Source organism: Octopus sinensis, linkage group LG17 (assembly GCF_006345805.1).
Source record: "Octopus sinensis linkage group LG17, ASM634580v1, whole genome shotgun sequence".
NCBI lineage: Eukaryota > Metazoa > Mollusca > Cephalopoda > Octopoda > Octopodidae > Octopus > Octopus sinensis.
The window spans coordinates 40,719,398-40,739,397 of record NC_043013.1 but is presented as its reverse complement, the minus strand read 5'-3'; the positions used below and the strand labels follow the sequence as shown (position 1 = coordinate 40,739,397).

The 20,000-nt window shown below is 37.8% G+C and overlaps 1 protein-coding gene across 6 annotated transcripts in view; it reads left to right on the top strand.

Annotated features, from left to right (window-relative positions):
• Positions 1-20,000, top strand: part of LOC115220897 (unconventional myosin-XV) — a 455,449-nt gene that overhangs the window by 359,366 nt on the left and 76,083 nt on the right. For 3 of the 6 annotated variants that reach the window (XM_036510507.1, XM_036510509.1, XM_036510506.1), the window contains exons 29-35: positions 364-564; positions 721-822; positions 3,220-3,820; positions 6,659-6,779; positions 7,504-7,655; positions 13,060-13,342; positions 19,690-20,000. The exon at positions 19,690-20,000 is cut by the window's right edge and continues 363 nt beyond it. In XM_036510507.1, the coding sequence (XP_036366400.1) occupies positions 364-564; positions 721-822; positions 3,220-3,820; positions 6,659-6,779; positions 7,504-7,655; positions 13,060-13,342; positions 19,690-20,000 (1,771 nt within the window). The remainder of the gene's footprint in view (positions 1-363; positions 565-720; positions 823-3,219; positions 3,821-6,658; positions 6,780-7,503; positions 7,656-13,059; positions 13,343-19,689) is intronic. The other 3 variants (XM_036510508.1, XM_029791093.2, XM_036510510.1) reach the window with 3 other exon arrangements.

Sequence of the window (20,000 nt, the reverse complement as noted above, 5' to 3'; positions counted from 1 at the left end):
ATGTGTCTATCCCTAGGTCTGCCAGTTGGCTACCTCAACCACTTTCAGTTTCAATCTACTAAGTCCACTCACAAGGCTTTGGTTGGCTTGGACTATAAAAGAAGATATTTGCCTAACGTGTTGTGCAGTGGAACTGAACCCAAAACTACATTGTCAGATAGCAAGCACACACACACATACAGTGGTCCTTCAGTTTTTCTAAGCCCTGTAAAAAAACTTGGAAGGTTGGACCTCCAACCAGGCCTTTCATGATACCTTTAAAGCCAGGAACTTTTCAGCATCTCTTCGTACATTATACTATTCTTCCCAGAGTACACTACTCTCTCTCTCTCTCTCTAACAAGATGATGTATTTTGTCCACAGAAATATGTATGACAATCACAGTGGCTGGACTGTAGCACTGGAAGAAGGACCTCACTACTATGAACTGATGGGGAATGATTATGTGTTGGATCTGATTTCTGAGATAGAGATTGTCCAAGGCTTCCCTGTGTGTAAATCATACACATTTGTCTACACAGACCATACAGCAGGACCAATTGGGAGACGGACTGGTTCCAACAGGTAAGGTTTTTCTGTTCAGCCATTCTTTCATTCAGTACATCCATTAGTGTTAAATGGAATGAACATCAATAAAAGCTAACTGGAAATAATTTTATAAAGAGGTGAAAAAGGAAAAAAAAAAACAGTGTAAGATAGATGTTATTTTAATTGTTTCAGCGAACATGGGAGACAACCTGAGGTAGATTTCAATCCTGCTGAGACCTCATCAGTAAAGCTTAAACGTCAGGATACATTCCAAAGTAATACTCCAAAAATTCAGTAAGTGCAACAAGAATGTTCACTAGTCAGCATAAAAAACTAAAATTATTTTGACAATGTGTTGCCCGGGAATACCAGCCACATTGAGAAATAAAGGCTATTAACACATTTAATGCTGTGAACATTAAAATTCAAATAAGAAATACTTACAACATGAAGAAAATGTAGTATTAGTCACTTACTAACTTGGTTCAGCTTTCTGATAGGTGTGAAGGGCAGTGTGTTGCTGCCCCACCTGAAATCCATCACATACCAGTCTCATTATTTTCACTAAAAAAGAATTTAATTCCTTCATAATCCATAATTTACCCCTATTCATAACCAACTTATGTTCTATAATAAAAAAAAAAAATTTTTTTAAATTAACCATTTTTAATAAAATTAAAAACCTTCTATTTTATTCTTTTAATTGTTTCAGACATTAGACGGCAGCCATGCTGGGGCACCACCTTTCTTTTATTCTTTTACTTACAATTTTATGTGAAAATCTTTCATTGTGTTTCAGATATCAGCTTCATCATGAAAAATCATTGTTATTATACAAAATCCTTTGAAATTTTTGATTTTCAAAATTAATTGAAATCTTTTTGTTACATCTTTAGATGTAGAGTGATGAATTGGTTAATTAAATTTCATATTAATCAACCTGAGATTGAAAAGTAAAGGCATATTTACAAATTACTTCTTTAAATGCCAACCCTCCCATGGCCATTCATATTTATGTATTCATATTCAAATTAAAATTCCAATCAAAATCTCTTTACAATATAAAGGATGATGTTTAGATTTCAATTGGTTTCATCGTAACATATGTCAATATCTATAAAACTACATATTTTACGAAAACTCTCAAAAATTGTGATTTTATTGAATATTAATTGAAGCACAAAGCACAAAAGCAGCACACACACACATACACATATTATATATATATGTACTAGCAGCATAGCCCAGCATTGCCCAGGTATGTAAGAGCCCCTAGTAGGTAACGACTAATCCCAATCTAGTCCTTTCCCTCTAGGGAACGAAGGTGCATGTGTAGGTTGCAATGTCTTCTCTTCTCTCGAATACTTCTGTGTATATGATGTTCCTAGCTGTCCCTTTGGGCGAAAACATGAAAACATCATTGCGCCTCCCAACGCGTGAACAGCCCACGTACAGCCCAGAAAATGTGTTGCATATAAAAAGCTTAGATTCTCGACCCCCATGTCGAATTTATCGATTTTTTCAGAACTGGGGGAACTTTTCAAAATTTTCCCTGCGTTAGTTTTGAATTATGACATTGGGCTATGTGTGTGTCAAGTTTCATCAGAATCGGTTGAAAGCCGTGGTCAGGGTGAGGGTACAACCTGACAGACACACAGACACACAAACTGCCGTTTATATAGAGAGAGATATGTATATATATATATATATATATATATATATATATATACAAGGAGGTTAGTGAAAAGTTCCTAGCTTTGGGTAAAGAAAATACAGGAGGATCAGTTAAGTATGATTTTATTCAACATACTTATTGCAAAGGTTCTTTGGTTTTCCTAAGCCCTGTAAAAGAACTCAGAAGGATGGGCCTTTAACCAGGCCTTTTGCAATGCCCTTAAAGCTAGGAACTTTTCAGCAATCCCTCGTATGTATATATATATGTGTGTGTGTGTGTGTGTGTGTGTGTGGTGTGTGTGTGTGTGTGTGTGAGTTGTCTAAGAGACCATAAGTCAATGAAAAGATGCACTTGTGTATTTGTCAATAGAGTGGGTATATTATCAGAAATCAGTTGCTGTATTCCCTTCAATATTGGCTAACTCTGATGAGCATAAGGTTATATAATCAGATTGTTACCTAACACTCCATTGTATTCCTTGAACGAAACCGAGTGGTAGGATCAGCCATGGAATGTGAAGTAGTACAGCATATCGTTCCCAAATTTCTGGCAGAGTGAATTGTGTCATGGTGCTGTTTTTCTCACAGATGGTGCCCAACTGACCCTACAACACTGTGTAGTTGACAAAATCAAAAGCAAACAATGCAAAAGCACAAAATTAAAAATATAAAATGGTGGCAATTTACCCATCGCACACTGTATATAGAATTCAATGAACAGAGGCTCCTTTCAAATCTAGTACTTAATACATGACACAAACATAGTGTTTTATATATTTTATTGATGATATTCCACCTTGATCATTTCTAGGTATACCATAGAAATAGTACTAGTGTAATATCTTGAATAGACTATATCATCATCATCACCATAATGTCCACTTTTCCATGCTTGTATGGGTCAGACAGGGTTATATCACTTCCATTAACCTTTTCCATATTTTACAAATCTATTAAAAACAGCTCGGTAAACCAGCTCTGTATTTTAATGTGGCTATTGTTTTTTCCCCCCTGCAGTCCTCATGATCCAGAGAAGGACCGAAACATGGCTTTTACAGGACATTTCCCTGAAGTTCTCCCTCTTGAAACTTCTATTCGGGCTAATTCCAAAAAGTCCAAGAAAGACATCGCATTTTCAGTATCAAACCCTTTAAATCAGCGCCGGGCTGAAGACTTCCTGCCAGATCTGACAAATGAGAGTCCCCTCAATGATCGTTATCATAATTACAAATTGCGAGCTGCTTCTCCACTTAGCAGTGGTGACTACGCCACCACCAATGGCAGCAGCATCCAGGCACCCAGTAACCTCAACAAAGATTCACAACTGAATAAACGTTATGTCAGCTCAAGTCCAGTCGACATGAGAGAAACAAATATTGCTGACACCAGATTGAATGCTCGCTATACAGAGAGAACTGCATCGACAAAAGCTCATCAAATGAATGTTCCCCAAGAAAGTGTCTCAGCTATTTCAGATGATCGTAATTCTACATGGGCCAGGTGGGTGGATAATGTTTTCGAAAATGTTTTAAATGACAATGTGGATGAGCTTAGTGATGCACGATCTCTTGAATCAAGAATCAAAGGAGGTGGAAATGGTCTTACTCAAGGCCCTCAGGTCAGTGACATCGCTTTTCTTTCCTCCTTTTTTTTTTTACAATTACAAATATATCTGTGAACGTTTAAAATGGTTTTCTTTAACTTAATTGTTATTGTTCTTTAGTCCTTGGTCACTTCTCATCCAGTGACAGCACTATGATCAACAATGTTCCTGCAGTGACCACCACCACCATCAACATCATCATCATCATCATCATTTAACATCTGCTTCCATGCTGCCATGGGTTGGACAGCTTGACACCAGGTTCCATAGTCTGTTTTGGCTTGGTTTTTACTGCTGGATGCCCTTCCTAATACCAACCATTTTACAGAGTTTACTAGGTGCTTTTTACATGGCACCTTGGTTTTTGGATATCAATTCTGTTGTGGTGAGCAGGCCTTCTTGAGTACAGCAATCCTTTGTCATCTCCTTTATAAGCCTCAGTGTTTTGAGATCGGCCTTCAGTACTTCATCCCATGTCTTCCCGGGTTTCCCAAGTGATTGGCACATCTTTGTGCAACTGTCCTCACCCATCTGCATCTGCACCCACCAAACCAGCGCAGTCTTTTATTCAGATTTAGTTCCTATAAGACTACATTAGACTACATTATCCAATGTATTATCTCTTCTGTGAGAAAAAGACAACAGGGTGTGATTTGAGGGAGGTTTTGCTGCTATTTCTAACAGGCAAAACAACCACATAGAAGCTCCTTTATTGATGTATCCCTGTCATTATAGTTATTTTCCAAAAGCAAATTTGGAGTCTGAGTTCAGTGGTTCAAGTTCAACTTAGTATGATATAGCTTTTCAACCATTCATCATCATCATCATCATCATTGAACATCAGCTTTCCTTGCTGGCATGGGGTTGGATGGTTTGGCATAGAGCTGGTTAGCAAAGCTGTCCAGACTCCAACTGTCTGTTGTCACATGGTTTCTACAGCTGGATGCCCTTCCTAATGCCAACCATTTAACAAAGTATTCTGAGTGCTTTTTACGTACCACTGGCACAGGTGTATTTATGCAGCACTGGCATGGAAATATTAATGCAGCACCAGCATGGGTGTTTTTTTAAATGGTACCAGAACCTGAAAGAACAAGCTTGTTTATGTGGAAGACAGGGATTCTACTTAGCCTGACATGTCTTATGAAAAACAGCAAATCGCCACATCTCCCAGTCCCTTATCATTTTCTCAGTGAGGCCCATTAAGGAGAGCAATTTAATTGTAAAATTAGGAGCAATTTGGTTGTAAAAATACTGCTCCTATCAAGTTTGATGTAGCTAATTGATGTGGTGTTTGAAAAATAAAAGTTTATTTTATAGTTTATCATTGTCTATATTTCGAATTATATACTGTACAGGAGCACCAAAATATTTTTAAGTGTTTAGGGGGGCCTTTATGGGTCTTACTCTGCTGATTTATTCAATGATGGGGTGAGTGGCAATAGACACAGATTTTCTCCTTATACCTGCTAATCTTTTCTTCAAATCCACTTTGGCCATCTTGGAAATTCAACCAAAATAATACAAAGATTTTTGGTGGGATGACCACAACAGCCTATTTAATGCACAAAAAGGTGGGACACCTTTGCTACTCATCCCTTTGGGGTCAATTAAAGAGGGTACCAATCAAGTACTGGGGTCAGTAAAATAAGTACAGGAGAGTGGTCAATATAATTGTCTCTTCCCTTTGTCAAACATTTCAGACTTTGTGTCTTATTTTTGAAAATATTATTGAGGATGGTGGATTGGCAACATCAATGGAGCATCAGTAAAAATATACTGCAATATTTCATTTGCTGCTTTATGTTCTGAGTTCAAATCCTGCCAAGGTCAACTTTGCCTTTCATCTTTTCAGAGGGTCAAGGAAATAAAGTACCAGTCATGTACTGGGATTGATGTAATCAACTCCCCTTGAATTTCAAATACCTATATTAGAAGAAATATCATTGTTATTACCATCCAGGAGCAGGCATAGCTGGATGGTTAAGGAGAATGGTTTGCAACCACATGGTTTTGGGGTCAGCCCCAATGCATGGCACCTTGGCCAATTGTTTTCCATTATAGCCCTGGGTTCATCAACGTTTCATGAATGAATTCAGGAAACGGAAATTATGTGGTAGGCCATCTTTTGTGTGTGTGTGTGTGTGGTGTGTGTGTGTGGTGTGTGTGTGTACTGGGGAGAATTTGCTTGACTACACCCTACAAGGTTGTGTGCTCCAGGATGACTATAGTCAAATGACTGAAACAAGTAAAAGATAAATGATGTCTTAATAAATCAATAAAGCAAGAATGAATAATAATAAAAACAGATTTGAGATCAATGAACCCTGGTCCCAACCACTTCACTACCGACTTCTTTCTACAAAAGACACAAGGCCTGAAATTTTAAGGGAGGTGGCTAGTTGATAATGTCAACCACAGTGTTGAACTGGTACTTATTCAATCGAGCAGGCGGCAAGCTGGCAGAAACATTAGCACGCTGGGCGAAATGCGTAGCCGTATTTCGTCTGTCGTTACGTTGTGAGTTCAAATTCCGCCGAGGTCGACTTTGCCTTTCATCCTTTCGGGGTCGATAAATAAAGTACCAGTTACGCACTGGGGTTGATGTAATCGACTTAATACCTATGTCTGTCCTTGTTTATCCCCTCTGTGTTTAACCCATTGTGGGTAATAAAGAAATAGGTACTTATTCAATCGACCCCGGAAAGATGAAAAGCAAAGCTGACCTCAGTGAAATTTGAACTCAAAACAATAACCCACAAGAATGCCACAAAGAATCTTGTCCAGCATGCTTATGATTCTGTCACTTCACATTTCTACTAAATTGTAAACTGTTCTTTCTTATTTTTCCAGACTACAATATCGCTAAGTCCATTGTTGGCTCCAACACAACCAATGCAGTCCAACTTCTTTCCACCACTCACTGTTACAACACCTGCAATTACTTCACCTGTAACAATGCCCGTTCCAGCAGGTAAGACTACACAGTCAACGTAATTATCACTCACCTGTTGCTACTAAACACTAATTAGTTATACATACATGCATACCCATACACATTCTCTCCAGCTACCAATTAGTAATATTCTAACCAAGGAATTAATCACCAAGTAATCAATTATTATCAGCGATCACCAGTTAGTCATTAAGTTTTTAACCAACTAATCATTAGTGAATTAATTAGTTGGCAGCTAATAAAGAATTTAGTAAAAAATTGTCAGCAATTAAGCACAATAATCCTCTTTCCCTTTTAACATTTACATTATGTTATTTTTTTTTTTTAATCCATCACTTTTGTACAAAATTTTAAATCTGAATAACTAGTGTGTGGAATATAATTAATGTGTGTGTGTGTGTGTTTGTGTGTGTGTGTTTGTGTGTGTGTGTTTGTGTGTGTGTGTGTCTTCCTTTTCTCTTATTTTCTCACTCTCCAGTATACATGTTTTTAAAATATACATAACACATAAATAGAGCCTCGAAGATTGCTTGGAGAATGTATAAGTATGCTTACTTAAAGTATCATAAAAGCCTGAAACTATCAGTTGATAGGAGAAAATGCCAGGAAAGGAGAAAGAATGACAGCACTTACATAACTGTATAAATAATTCTGCATATAATCTGATGTGTATACACCCTTTCATTCTCTATATCAATACAATTTCACTGATATATACCATTCTGTTTCTCTTTTCACACAGGTCTTCTACAAACTATCGACCCAGTGCAGCTAGCAGCTGCACAAATGGCTGCTCAGCAACAAATGGCTGCTCAGCAACAAATGGCTGCTCAACAACAGCAAGCACAACAAGCACAACAACAAGCTTTGGCTCAGGCCCTGTACAGCCAGATGGTAAGGACTAAGTATTATATAAGCACTGAGACTGCGTGTGGTGAATGTATGCTTGATGAGGGCAGTGATCTGGGGTTGAGTGACAACAATGTGTCATCAGTTGATGGACATAGTAAAAGTAATGTTGGTGCAAGGTGTAGATCTTTAATTAGTCATATGCACCAGGTCCATAATGATTCCTGGAGGTTCGTGTAAGACTTTTGGGATCCAAGCCAGAAAAATAGAAAATATGGGATCCACTGTCCACATTGTATGTTGGTTGGTGTTAGAAAGGGCATCCAGCTGTAAAACCCCTGCGAAAACAGACTGTGAATCCTGGTGTAGTTTTCTGCCTAGTCAGCTCCTGTCAAACAGTCAAACTCATGTCAGCGTGAAAAGCGGATATTAAATGATGGTGATGAAGATGATGATGCTGCTGCTGATGATGGTGATGATGATGACAGTAGTATTTTAAGGGTCTGTCAAAAAATTTTGCTTTACATGTATTTAATGCAAGAAACAGCTCAGTTTCTTTCTCTATCATTTTACTTAGTTAAACCTGCACAAAATTAATGTGTGAAAAGCAAAATAGGAATTTTGAAAGAAGCATCTATAAAACTAGTTTTTAAATATTGAATGGCTATGGGGATCCACCAGAACAGAATAGTAATCAAAGGAGGGAAAATGGTTGAGAACCACTGTTTTACATGTTGCTGCAGCTCACAACCATTGCAATAAAAACATAAACCAGATAGCTGACCATCCAGCCTGCCTCAAGCAATTGACATAAAAAGCATGGCTGTGTTGCTTCCTATACCATATGATTGTGGTTCAGCCCCACTGCATGGCACTATGGGCAAGTGTCTTCTACTATAACCTTAGGCTGACTGATGCCTTGTGGATGGATGGTAGACAGAAGCTGACAAAAGTCATTCATGTGTGTGTGTGTCTCACCATCACTTGACAACCAGTGTTCATTTGTCTACATCCCAGTAACTTAGCAGTTTGGCAAAAGAGACTGATAGACTAAGTACTAGGATTAGAAACAAAATAAATAAGTACTGGGGTCTATTCATTCAACCGAAAATTCTTCAAGGCGGTGTTCCAGCATGGCCGCAGTCTAGTGACAAAAACAATTAAGAGATAAAATCTCTCTTCCTCATTCACACTGACTGATTTGATATATAGGCCCATCACCAGACTTTGGTGCCTGGTGATGCTAGAGAATGTTCTAGATGGGCACCAGTTCGTATTGCAGAAAGACTTTTGTAAAACATGTTTCACAAGCCTCAAACAGAAGCCCATCTGGTTCAAGCTCTGGATTGCCAGGCTTCCGTTAGGGGCCTGAGAAACTAAATTGCATAAAACCCTATCAAACTGTTTTAAATAATACTTGTAAATGTGTTGAATGCTCTTTTCTATCGTGTTCCTACTCATATGTGTGTGTGTGTGTGTGTGTGTGTGTGTGAGAGAGAGCGTGTGCGTGCGTGCCCCAGCATGGCCACAGCATTGATGATGGAATATATTAAAGAATATCGCTTTGAACAAGTGTCTTCTACTATAGCCTCAGGCTGACCAAAGCCTTGTGAGTGGATTTGGTAGACAGAAACTGAAAGAAGCCCGTTGTATATATATATATATATATATATATATATATATATATATACATATATATATATATACTCACGGAGTGGTTGGCGTTAGGAAGGGCATCCAGCCGTAGAAACACTGCCAGATTTGACTGGGCCTGATGAAGCCTTCTGGCTTCACAGACCCCAGTAGAACCGTCCAACCGATGCTAGCATGGAAAACGGACGCTAAACGATGATGATATATATATATATACATATGTACATTATTTTTGAGTAAACACTATCTGGGAGACTTTTCTTATAGTAGAAGAAATAGCTAAAAAAACTTTTTGACTGCTATTTCTAAAAGTTTCAGTGTGTGGTAAAGTAAATTATTTTACTGAACCCTAATTATATAACGTTTTATATATATATATATATATATATATATATATATGTATATATATGTGTGTGTGTATATATGTATGTATATATATGTGTGTGTGTATATATGTATGTATATATATGTGTGTGTGTATATATGTATGTATGTATGTGTATATGTATATATATGTATGTATGTGTGTATATATATATGTGTATGTGTGTGTGTGTGTGTTTGTTGTTTGTGTTTGTCCCCTACCATCGCTTGACAACCGATGTTAGTGTGTTTCCATTCCCGTAACTTAACAGTTCATCAAAAAGTGTCGGATAGAATAAGTACTAGGCTTACAAAGACTAAGTCCTGGGGTCGATTTGTTCGACTAAAGGCGATGCTCCAGCATGGCCGCAGTCAGATGACTGAAACAGGTAAAAGAACATACATACATACATACATACATACATACATACATACATACATACATACCTACAACACTAATTAAAAGGGTGGTTTGTCAGTGTCACTTCACAAATCAACATCATGTATTTTATAGCCAGTTGATTAGATTTGAACCTAAACATTTTGTCCCAGTCCTTATGTCAACATTAAAGACAATTGGCCTTTGGAGTTGTTCGAGGAAATTCTGAAAATCATCAAAGTGAAGAAATGATATTAAAATAAACGATTATGAGCTAGGGATAAAGGGAGGCAACTCTCTTCAGTTTCGCTTTCGATATTTTGTTACAACTTTACTGGTTATTACGGTCATTAACGACTCTTGACATGACGTCAGGACAAAGATACACACAGGAACTGTTATGGGAGAGTCCTGAACACCCCTAAGTGACTGACGGTGGACTAACCGATTAAAATAAAAAAGAACTGAGTGAACTGTCAAGGGAGTAGTTGAAGGTGTTAGCCTGACTGTGTTGGTTTACCGTGTAGATGTGTGTGTTGGTTTAACAGGGTGGTTGAACAGTGAATACTGAGTATTTACGTTTGAGTAGTACGGAGTGCATTCTGTGTTTACGTATTCCTGCAATAAGTTCATCATCATCATCATCGTTTAATGTCCGCATTCCATGCTGGCATGGATTGGATGGTTTGACTGAGGACTGGAAAGCCAGTGGCTGCAATCTGATCTGACAACGTTTGTACAGCTTGATACCCTTCCTGACGCCAACCACTGCAAGAGTGTAGTGGGTGCTTTTTACATGCCACCAGCACAGGAGCCAGTCAAGTGGACCTGGCATCGGTCACGTTCATTTGGTGCTTTTTACATTCCACCGGCACAGGAGCCAGTCAGGGGGCACTGGCATCAATCACGTTCGGATGGTGCCTTTTACGTGCCACCAGCACAAGAGCCAGTCGGGCAGTCCTGGCAACCACAACCAATTATTTATTTCTATGATACCATTTTACATTAGATGTTTTATACCCACATCATAACATGGACACACACACATACACCAAATTCACTCGCAAAGTTTTATTCAACTTAGAGCTAAAGTAGAAGACACTTGCCCAAGGTGCCACGCAGTGGGACTGAACCCAAAACCATATGATTGGGAAGCAAGTTTCTCGACCATTCAGCCAATGCTTGCGCATATGTTCCCAAGGTGTCTTTTATCTTTTACTTGCTTCAGCCATTTGATTGCGGACATCCTGGAGCACTGCTTGAAGAATTTTAGTTGAGTGAATCGACCCCAGGATTTAGTTTTATCTTAAGCCTGGTACTTAATCTGTTGGGGTCTCTTTTACCAAACTGCTAGGTTACAGGGACATAAACACACCAACACTGGTTGTGAAGAGGTGGTGGAAGACATTCTCAGACACAAGGACACATACACACACATAGATATATACTAACACGCATATGCACATATATGTATGTGTGTGTATTTATCAAACCTAATCAGATGAAAAGCAGATTTTACATCAGTATGATTTGAACTCAGAGTGTTAAAAATGAGAGAAAATACTGCAAAACATTCTATTCAACACTTGAATAAGTCAACCAATTTGTCTGCTTATCACCGTTATTTTTTTTATCAGAATTATATAACAATTACAGCAAATTAAACATCCATGCTTGTTACCTGCACCACTCAATATAAACTGATAATATCTTGAAACACACCTGTACTGTCTTATGAAATAATGCTCACAATAGACTCAGCAGGTGCTCTGACAAATTTTTAATTCTTCTATAATCTTTAAAATCCTTTTGTCATTATCCTTATTTTTCCTCTAAATCTGCTTTTCTATTATGAAAACATATCAGGTTGAGTAGATAAAACAGTAGCACAGAGGTGTAAATGATAAACAGTACTTAGTTTTGTTGCTCTACTTTGCTGATAGTCATTGTGAAAGGAGAAAGCTTACACATTCGGTTAGTCAACCATATACTATGGTTGATTTAACCAATGTGAAAGCTTTGTCCTTTGGTAGTGACTATTATGGCTCTTCTTTCTTAAATATCTTTCTCAGTTATTTTTCTCTATTTACTTATTCTCTCATGTCATTTTTTTAAAATTCTTAATTATTGAAAAAGAATAACTCAGTTACATAATATTTATATTTAATTATAATTTCTAGTTTTATGCTCCAAAAACAGATATATTGATCATAGACTTTGCTGTGTTGTTGGGAGGTTTGTATTACAGATATTTTGGTTTTGGAGTTTGAGTTCACAGTGGCTTCTTTGGCAAGAGATTTCTATATACAGTCTACCACAGCCTTGTCAGTGAAATTTGGTGCAAATCTGCTAAAGAGACCATTGTTGGTTGTAGATATGTTAGACTTCTTCTGTTACCTGGTTTAACACTGACACTTGGCCCTTGGATCCATTTAGTGGAGTACATTGTGTGGCCAGCGTTCAGTTTAGATCTCCATCTCAAAAATGCCTTCCATCCTTCCTCCATGAAGACCTGGAAAAGTGTCATGAGCACTGCCCTTCCCTTCCAAGCAAGGCCAGCTCTAGGGTTGCTGGTGCCCTGAGCAAGCTGAACTTTGTCGTGTAGTTGTGGAAATTTTTTTGTCATGGCCTCCATGGCACACCTATCACATGGTATCCTGGGTGGCTACCTGAGTTGCTGGCACCTTTAACCAGGTCTGCCCCCAAGTCATGTAAAAAGAAAAGAAAGGCAAGAAATGTCTTTGACTTTGTGTCTTTATAAGAAATGTTGCTATGAAAATGTGAAAAAAAGGCGCTGGCGTCAATGTAATCCACTTCTACCTTCCCTGAAAATTGCTGGCCTTGTACCGAAATTAGAATAAAGAAAATGTAAAACCTGATTACCATCGCCATAAATTAAATGTAACACTATTCTAAAAATGATCATGAGTAAAAATATGTTTTAGTTTAATTAATTAATTGTTTCAGTACCAAAGACAGTGATTATGTAAGAAGTTCTTGCAATCCAATGTTTATGTATTTTATTAATCTGTTATGTATTCTATTTGTTTTTGGCAGCAACAAGCTCAACAGCAGAATTTGGTACAGGCAGCCTTACAACAACAGCAGCAGCAGCAACAGCAGAATGCTTTGTATCAAGTAGCACTACAGCAACAACAACTGTCACAGCTTCAGAACCAATTTCAACAGGGTACTACTCCTTTGCTTCTGAATTCAACCATCTTAAATACGACAACCAGCAATAATGAAACCGCCATAACCAATTCAAGCAATATACCTAAAAAAATGCCACCAAAAGTGCTTCCCAAACCAACAAAGAAAAGTGTTTTTGATCAGCGTAAGTACAATCAGCTGTTCCAATTCCTTTGTCACCTGGAATTCCCTTCTGATGTCATCATTCTTTATTGTCATCATTGTTTTTATCATGCTGTTATGGTAATGATGACAACAAACAAGTTGACAACAATATCAGAAATGAAGTTGACAGAAATGACGGTAATGAACAAATTGACAGAAATGATAGTAATGAACAAGTTGACAGAAATGACGGTAATGAACAAGTTGACAGAAATGACAGTAAGATGACAACATTTTCCATGCTGTCATAGATTGGATGAAATATCTTGAGGCAATATTCTATGGCTACCGTTCTTGAAGCCAACAATTGTTTTTCAAGTAAAATATTTGATTTCTCATCTTTACCTTCACACAGCTAATTGCTGTCAGGCATTTTGTTTACAGTAGGCATAAACAACATCTCTACATTGGAGAAGTAGTAAATGCAGACATGAGGATACAAACAAACACACATGCAAGCCTGCACATATTCACACACACACACACACACACACACACACATACACGTGTGTGCAGATATGGTGGCTGTCTACTTCTTGCTGAGCTTTTTCTCTTCTGTCTCTAATTACTTATTCCCAGCAAGAGACCTTAAATGACTTTTAAGCCCTGTAAAGCATTTGAAATGCTGATCCCATATACTGCAGCAATGTCTCATTTCAGCATTGGCTCCATTTTCTGTTCACCTATTAATGACTGTTCAAGTGCCACTTCAATACCCCAAATGATCTTCAGAGGCATTTTTGACAAGCAATGCGTGTTTAGATATATCACCTTTCCATAGCTGTCAGATGTTTTAACACCCACTGTTTTGAGAGAGTGTTCTCCACCATACCCAAATTGCAGCCTAATGGCAAATACACAAAGCGTATACATTACGATAATGTTTATTACACCAGTACTGCTTCTGCCCCATATTTGTTTTCATGCTATATGCATATAAGTTGTGGACTGGCAATATGATTCACTTCCAATCTTGTTTGGGTGTGTAATATTGATAAGCCGCAAAAGTGGCAAAACGTTGATGTCCATCACTACCGGATGGGATTTGGAGTGTTGTTATCTCACCTGTCCTTGATTTTTCAGATGATTTAACCAGGCACTTTGACTACGTATTCTTCACCATGCCAAATTGCAGTCTACTGGCAAATACACAAAGCATATAAGTATATATGGTTGATACATCCATGTATACATACATATATGTATGATAATCCTTTTTTTTTGGAAGATTGGCTCTAGAGACAACACATAAAGCTATAAATAATAGAATGTAGATATTGGATTGAAAATCCATTAAGGATAGAAAAAGTCCTGCAAGCCATCTTCAACTTTTTTATCCTAAAGGGGTTTTTCAACTCAATATTTCTATGTTATTATTCATAGCTTAATGTGATGTGCCTTGAGAGCTAAAGTTCTAACGAAAGAATTATTTTATGCTATCTCAAAAGTTTATCAAATTTTTTATGATACCAACAATACACACACACACATACAGGTATGAGTGCATGAAGAAGCTTGCATCCCAAACACTTGGTTTTGAGTTCTGTCCTATCATATGGTACCTTGGGCAAATTTCTCCTATAGCCCCAGATCAACTACAGCCTTGGTTCATAGTAGTTATATGTATAGTAGTGTGTGTACATATATATATATATATATATATATATATATATAAAATATAAATTAGAGATAAAACCACTATTATGCAACTAGATCTCAAAAAGTATAAAAATGAATGATCAATATATAATAAGTAAAAAAAGCTACGTATCTCTCATGGCTACAATTAAATTCGAATTACAATTAAGTTTAAATTCAATTGAAATAAATTCGATGTAAAATTATAGTCAATCTTCAGGTTAATGATATTAGTTAAATAAATAAGCAAATAGAGTTAAACAATATTTATTTAAAAAATAAATAAAATAATAATTTTTTTAAAGAAAAAAACTCCATTAACAAAATTTGAAACTTAAAACATTAGGATTATTTCCTACAATACATTTATTATGTTAAATATTTAATTTTTAAGGTAAAAAAATAGATAAAAATATGTATTTATCTTTTAAGATATAATTTGGCTTTAAAAAAACATAATAAACTATTGAATATCTTTAACTCAGTTATACTCCAATATTTAATTACCAAATTATTTAACAAAATAATCACTATTAATATTTTTAGATTTAAGTTTACATCTAATAATTATAAAATAATAACTACATAAAAATAAGTATCTAAATTATAATCAACAAATATAGTAGTTAAAAATCTAAAAGTTCTCTATCAATAAATATATAAACATATAACCAAAAATAAATAAATTAGTCCTTTATTACTTACATAAATATCATAAATATCTATAGAATATATTTATGAAATTAAAAATCAAATTAAAAACGTATAACTTATCTTTAAAAAAAACCTTATTACTATTTTACGATCTATATACCACAGTGACTAACTAATATCTTAAAATTTACGTTCAGTTATAATAATTATATACTAATAATAATTAAATGTACATATCTAAATTATCATTAACAACTAAAATAATTATAAATTCAAATTTAACAATCAATAGTTATATAGAATATAATAAAATTTCTTAAATAAAAAAGTTTACTTAACTCTCGAAAAGCTTGTCATTAACTAAAATTTTAGATTCACTTCAACATTTAAATTTAATTTGTCAAAATATTTTTGTCGCTTTGATAATAAAATTTTTGATAAGTTCACATGCCCAAAAAATTTAAAGTCATATGGAGCTGAGTCAAGCTTATTTAAAAAAAAGTATATGTAACTCCTAAATTTCACTCATAAATCACTGGTTGGCCCATGGTGCCAAAAAATGGGCTGGAACCTGAAACCATGTGGTTATGAAGCAAATACTGTATCCACCAAACCATGCCTGCACCTCTATATCAGATACTATGTTTGTAACATACAGGGATACAATGTTGCCATGAGATTAACCAGCTAGATTACTATGCCCCACCCACAAGTCGATAAATGATATTGCTGTAGTTACTTGCATTCCTCAAGCTGAACATAGACAATCCCTCCTGGCCACCCACCCTGTTTACAGCTGAAACAGTGTTGGTAAGCTGTTATAATCATCATCATCCTCCTCAGTATTTTATACATTCACTTTTTCTGTACTGGTGTAGATTGAGACTGTGTTCTGCAGCCAGATGCCTTTCCTGATGCTCAACCTTATTTGTAAGGTTTTTTATTGCACTAGATTTTGCATGTTGATATCTTGGTGTTACAAGACATGCACAAATGTATGGATGGTGCATTTTACATGCCACCGGCACAGGTATCGCAACCACAATTTCCATTTGATTTCTGATGCTGACATACTTGACATGATAGGTCTCTTCAAGCACAGCAGGTCGCCCTACAATCCAAGGCACTTTGGAAGGGCTGGGGCTTCTATGTGAAGCTGGTGCAGGAAACAGCCATGAACTCACATTATTTGTTGGGTCTTCACAGTCACAGCATATCTCCAGAGGTGTCAGTCTTCTGTCATTGCCTCTGTGGGACCCAACGTTCGAAGGTCATGCTTGACCACCTCATCCCATGTCTTCCTGGGTCTACCTTTACCCCAGATTCCTTCAACTGTTTGGGAGTGGCACTTCTTCACACATCTCTCCTCATCCATCCGTAGTACATGACCATACTAGTGCAGACGTCTCTCTTGCATGCCACATCCAATGCTTCTTATGTCCAGAATTTCTCTCACACTGACATTACACATCCAGCGGATCATGCTAGCTTCATTCCTTTCAAGCCTACGCATGTCCTCTGCAGTCACAGCCCATGTTTCACTACCATGAAGCATGGCAGTTCGCACACATGCGTCGTACAATCTACCTTTCACTCTGAGTGAGAGACCCTTTGTCACCAGTAGGGGTAGGAGCTTTCTGAACTTTGCCCAGGCTATTCTTATTCTAGTGGTAACACTCTCTGAGCATCCACCCCTACTACTAACTTGGTCACCAAGGTAGCGGAAACTATCAACTACTTCTAGTTTCTCACCCAGGAGTGTAATGGAATCTGTTTTCTGAGTATCAATGGTGTCTATTGCCCCTGTGCATCTGCTGCACATGAAAGCTATCTTCTCGGTTAATTTTCCTTTGATGGTGCTGCACCTCTTATGTGTCCATAGCTTACACTGGGTACATCTTATGGAGTTTCTACCTACACCTTTTCTACAGATCGAGCAGGGCCTTCCTACTTACTAGGACTTTGGTCTTTGCTACATTTACTCTAAGGCCTTTTGATTCTAAACCTAGCTTCCACACCCGAAATTTCTTTTCTAGTTCTGGTAGTGATTCTGCTATGAGGGCCAGGTCATCAGCATAGAGGAGCTCCCAGGGGCAACCCGTCTTGAATTCCTCTGTTATTGCCTGGAGGACTATGATGAATAAAAGGGGACTGAGGGCTGAACCTTGGTGGACCCCTACTTCTACTCGGAATTATTCACTATACTCATTGCCAATCCTAACCTTGCTGACAGCCTCTCTGTATAGGGCCTGTTTTAACCATTCGTCAATCTCCAGTTTCTGCATTGCCCACAGATAAGGGGTCGGGGGATCCTGTCAAAGGCTTTCTCCAAGTCCATGAAAGCTATGTAGAGGGGTTTATCTTTAGCTAGGTATTTCTCCTCCAGTTGTCGAATCAGGAATATGGCATCAGTAGTGCTTCTACCCGGCACAAAACCAAACTGTATCTCCTCTAAGCAAACTCTCTCCCTAATGAGATGGGCTATAACCCTCTCTGTGACCTTCATCACCCAATCCAGCAGTTTAATACCCCTGTAGTTATTTCTATCTAGAGCATCATCTTTACCCTTGTAGCAGTTGATTATGGTGCTGCTACGCCAGTCATTGGGTATGACTCCATTATGAACTACTTGGTTTACAATGCGGGTGACTAGGCTATAGCCCACACCACCAGATGTTTTAAGCATCTCAGCAGTGATTCCTGATGGGCCGGGGGCTTTTCCTGGTTTCATACCCTTAATTGCTTTAACTACTAGGGAGCTGTCTATTCAGATAGCTGGTCCCTCTACTGGGTCAACATTTGGCAGGCTCTCCTCCTCCCATTCATTCTCCACATTCAGCAGTCTCTCATAATGTCTTCTCCAAGCCTCTCTCTTTTCAGAAACATTGAAAGCAAGTGCACCATCATCCATACGGATGCATTTCTCTCCTGTGACATCACAATTTTCTCTCACACATTGTCTTGCAATCCGAAATACCTCAGTTCTATGGTCCTCACGTCGCTGGACATTGGCAAACTTCTTCTTTTCTGCTTCACCCTTGGCTATGTATACCTGCCGCCCAGCCTCCCTTTGGCTACCTGGTACAGTTCCCTGCTACCTCCGTCCCTCCAGGCCTGTTTCTTTGCTCTAATAGCTTTGTCTACTGTACTATTCCACCACTACGTAACTCTAGGTCTGGAAGGGACTTTGCACCATCCACAGACTCGGTCTGTGGCACTCAGCAAGCTGTCCTGTAGGAATTTCCAGCTACCTTCTACGTCTGACATCTGTAGCTCCTCCTCCCAGTGAAGATACCCGATTCCCGCCCAATATGCCCATTAAAGTCTCCAGCCACAAAGATGAGGTCATTGCCACTCGTCTTTGAGGTAGCCTGTAGAAGGGTATCATAAAAATGGTCCTTCTGATCATATGGTAGCCCCACATGTGGGGCATAGGCAGAGATAATTGTAGCTGTGCCATTCTGTAGGACTAGCCTGGGCTTAAGCACTCTATCGCATACCCTGATAAACTCTATGACCTTATCCACCCATTTCTCCACAAGGAGTATGCCTACACCCCCTACACCATCCATTTTACCTTGCCAGAAGACTTTATAGCTATGTGCCTTGCCTGTGATGACCCTAGCTGAAGCACCTATCCATCTTATCTCTTGTATGCAGCATACGTCAACCTCTCTCCTTTCAAGCATCTCTACAATCTCACTAGACCTACCTTTCAGTGTACCAACATTGAAGTGAAGGTAATAATTTAGGACTTATATTATAAATAACTTGCTTAACGCAGTGAGCTGGCAGAATCGTTAGCATGCCAGACAGTGCTTAGCAGCACTTCATCCATCTTTACATTCTGAGTTCAAATTCCACCAGGATCAATAAAATAAGTACCAGTTGGACACTGGGGTAGATGTAATCGACTTGTGCCAACCCCCAAAATTTCAGGCCTTGTGCCTATAGTAGAAAGGATTATAAATAACTTGCTTATTTAAGGTGAGATTTTTATTTCATTTCATTCTATTCTACTCTTTTGAATTTCAGCATCTTACATCATAAAGTCATCAAACGGAAGACATTCATCATTTATAAGTAATGGCACTGCTGGAAGTACTGAGGAAGATGAGGATGATGCTGAAAAAGAATTCTTGTCTTCTTCTGGTAAAGTAATACCATTTGCGACAAAAGTGAACGAAAACTCCAGCAAGAATGTCAGAAACACAAACAGTTTTACCAGCTCAAAGCCAGTCGAAGTTCATCGACAAACATCAGAAGAGGTAACCGTCAATGGGCACACAGTGAATCCTGCAGAAAAATCGTTAGTCAGCACACAAAATAACAATGTTTCCTTTGTA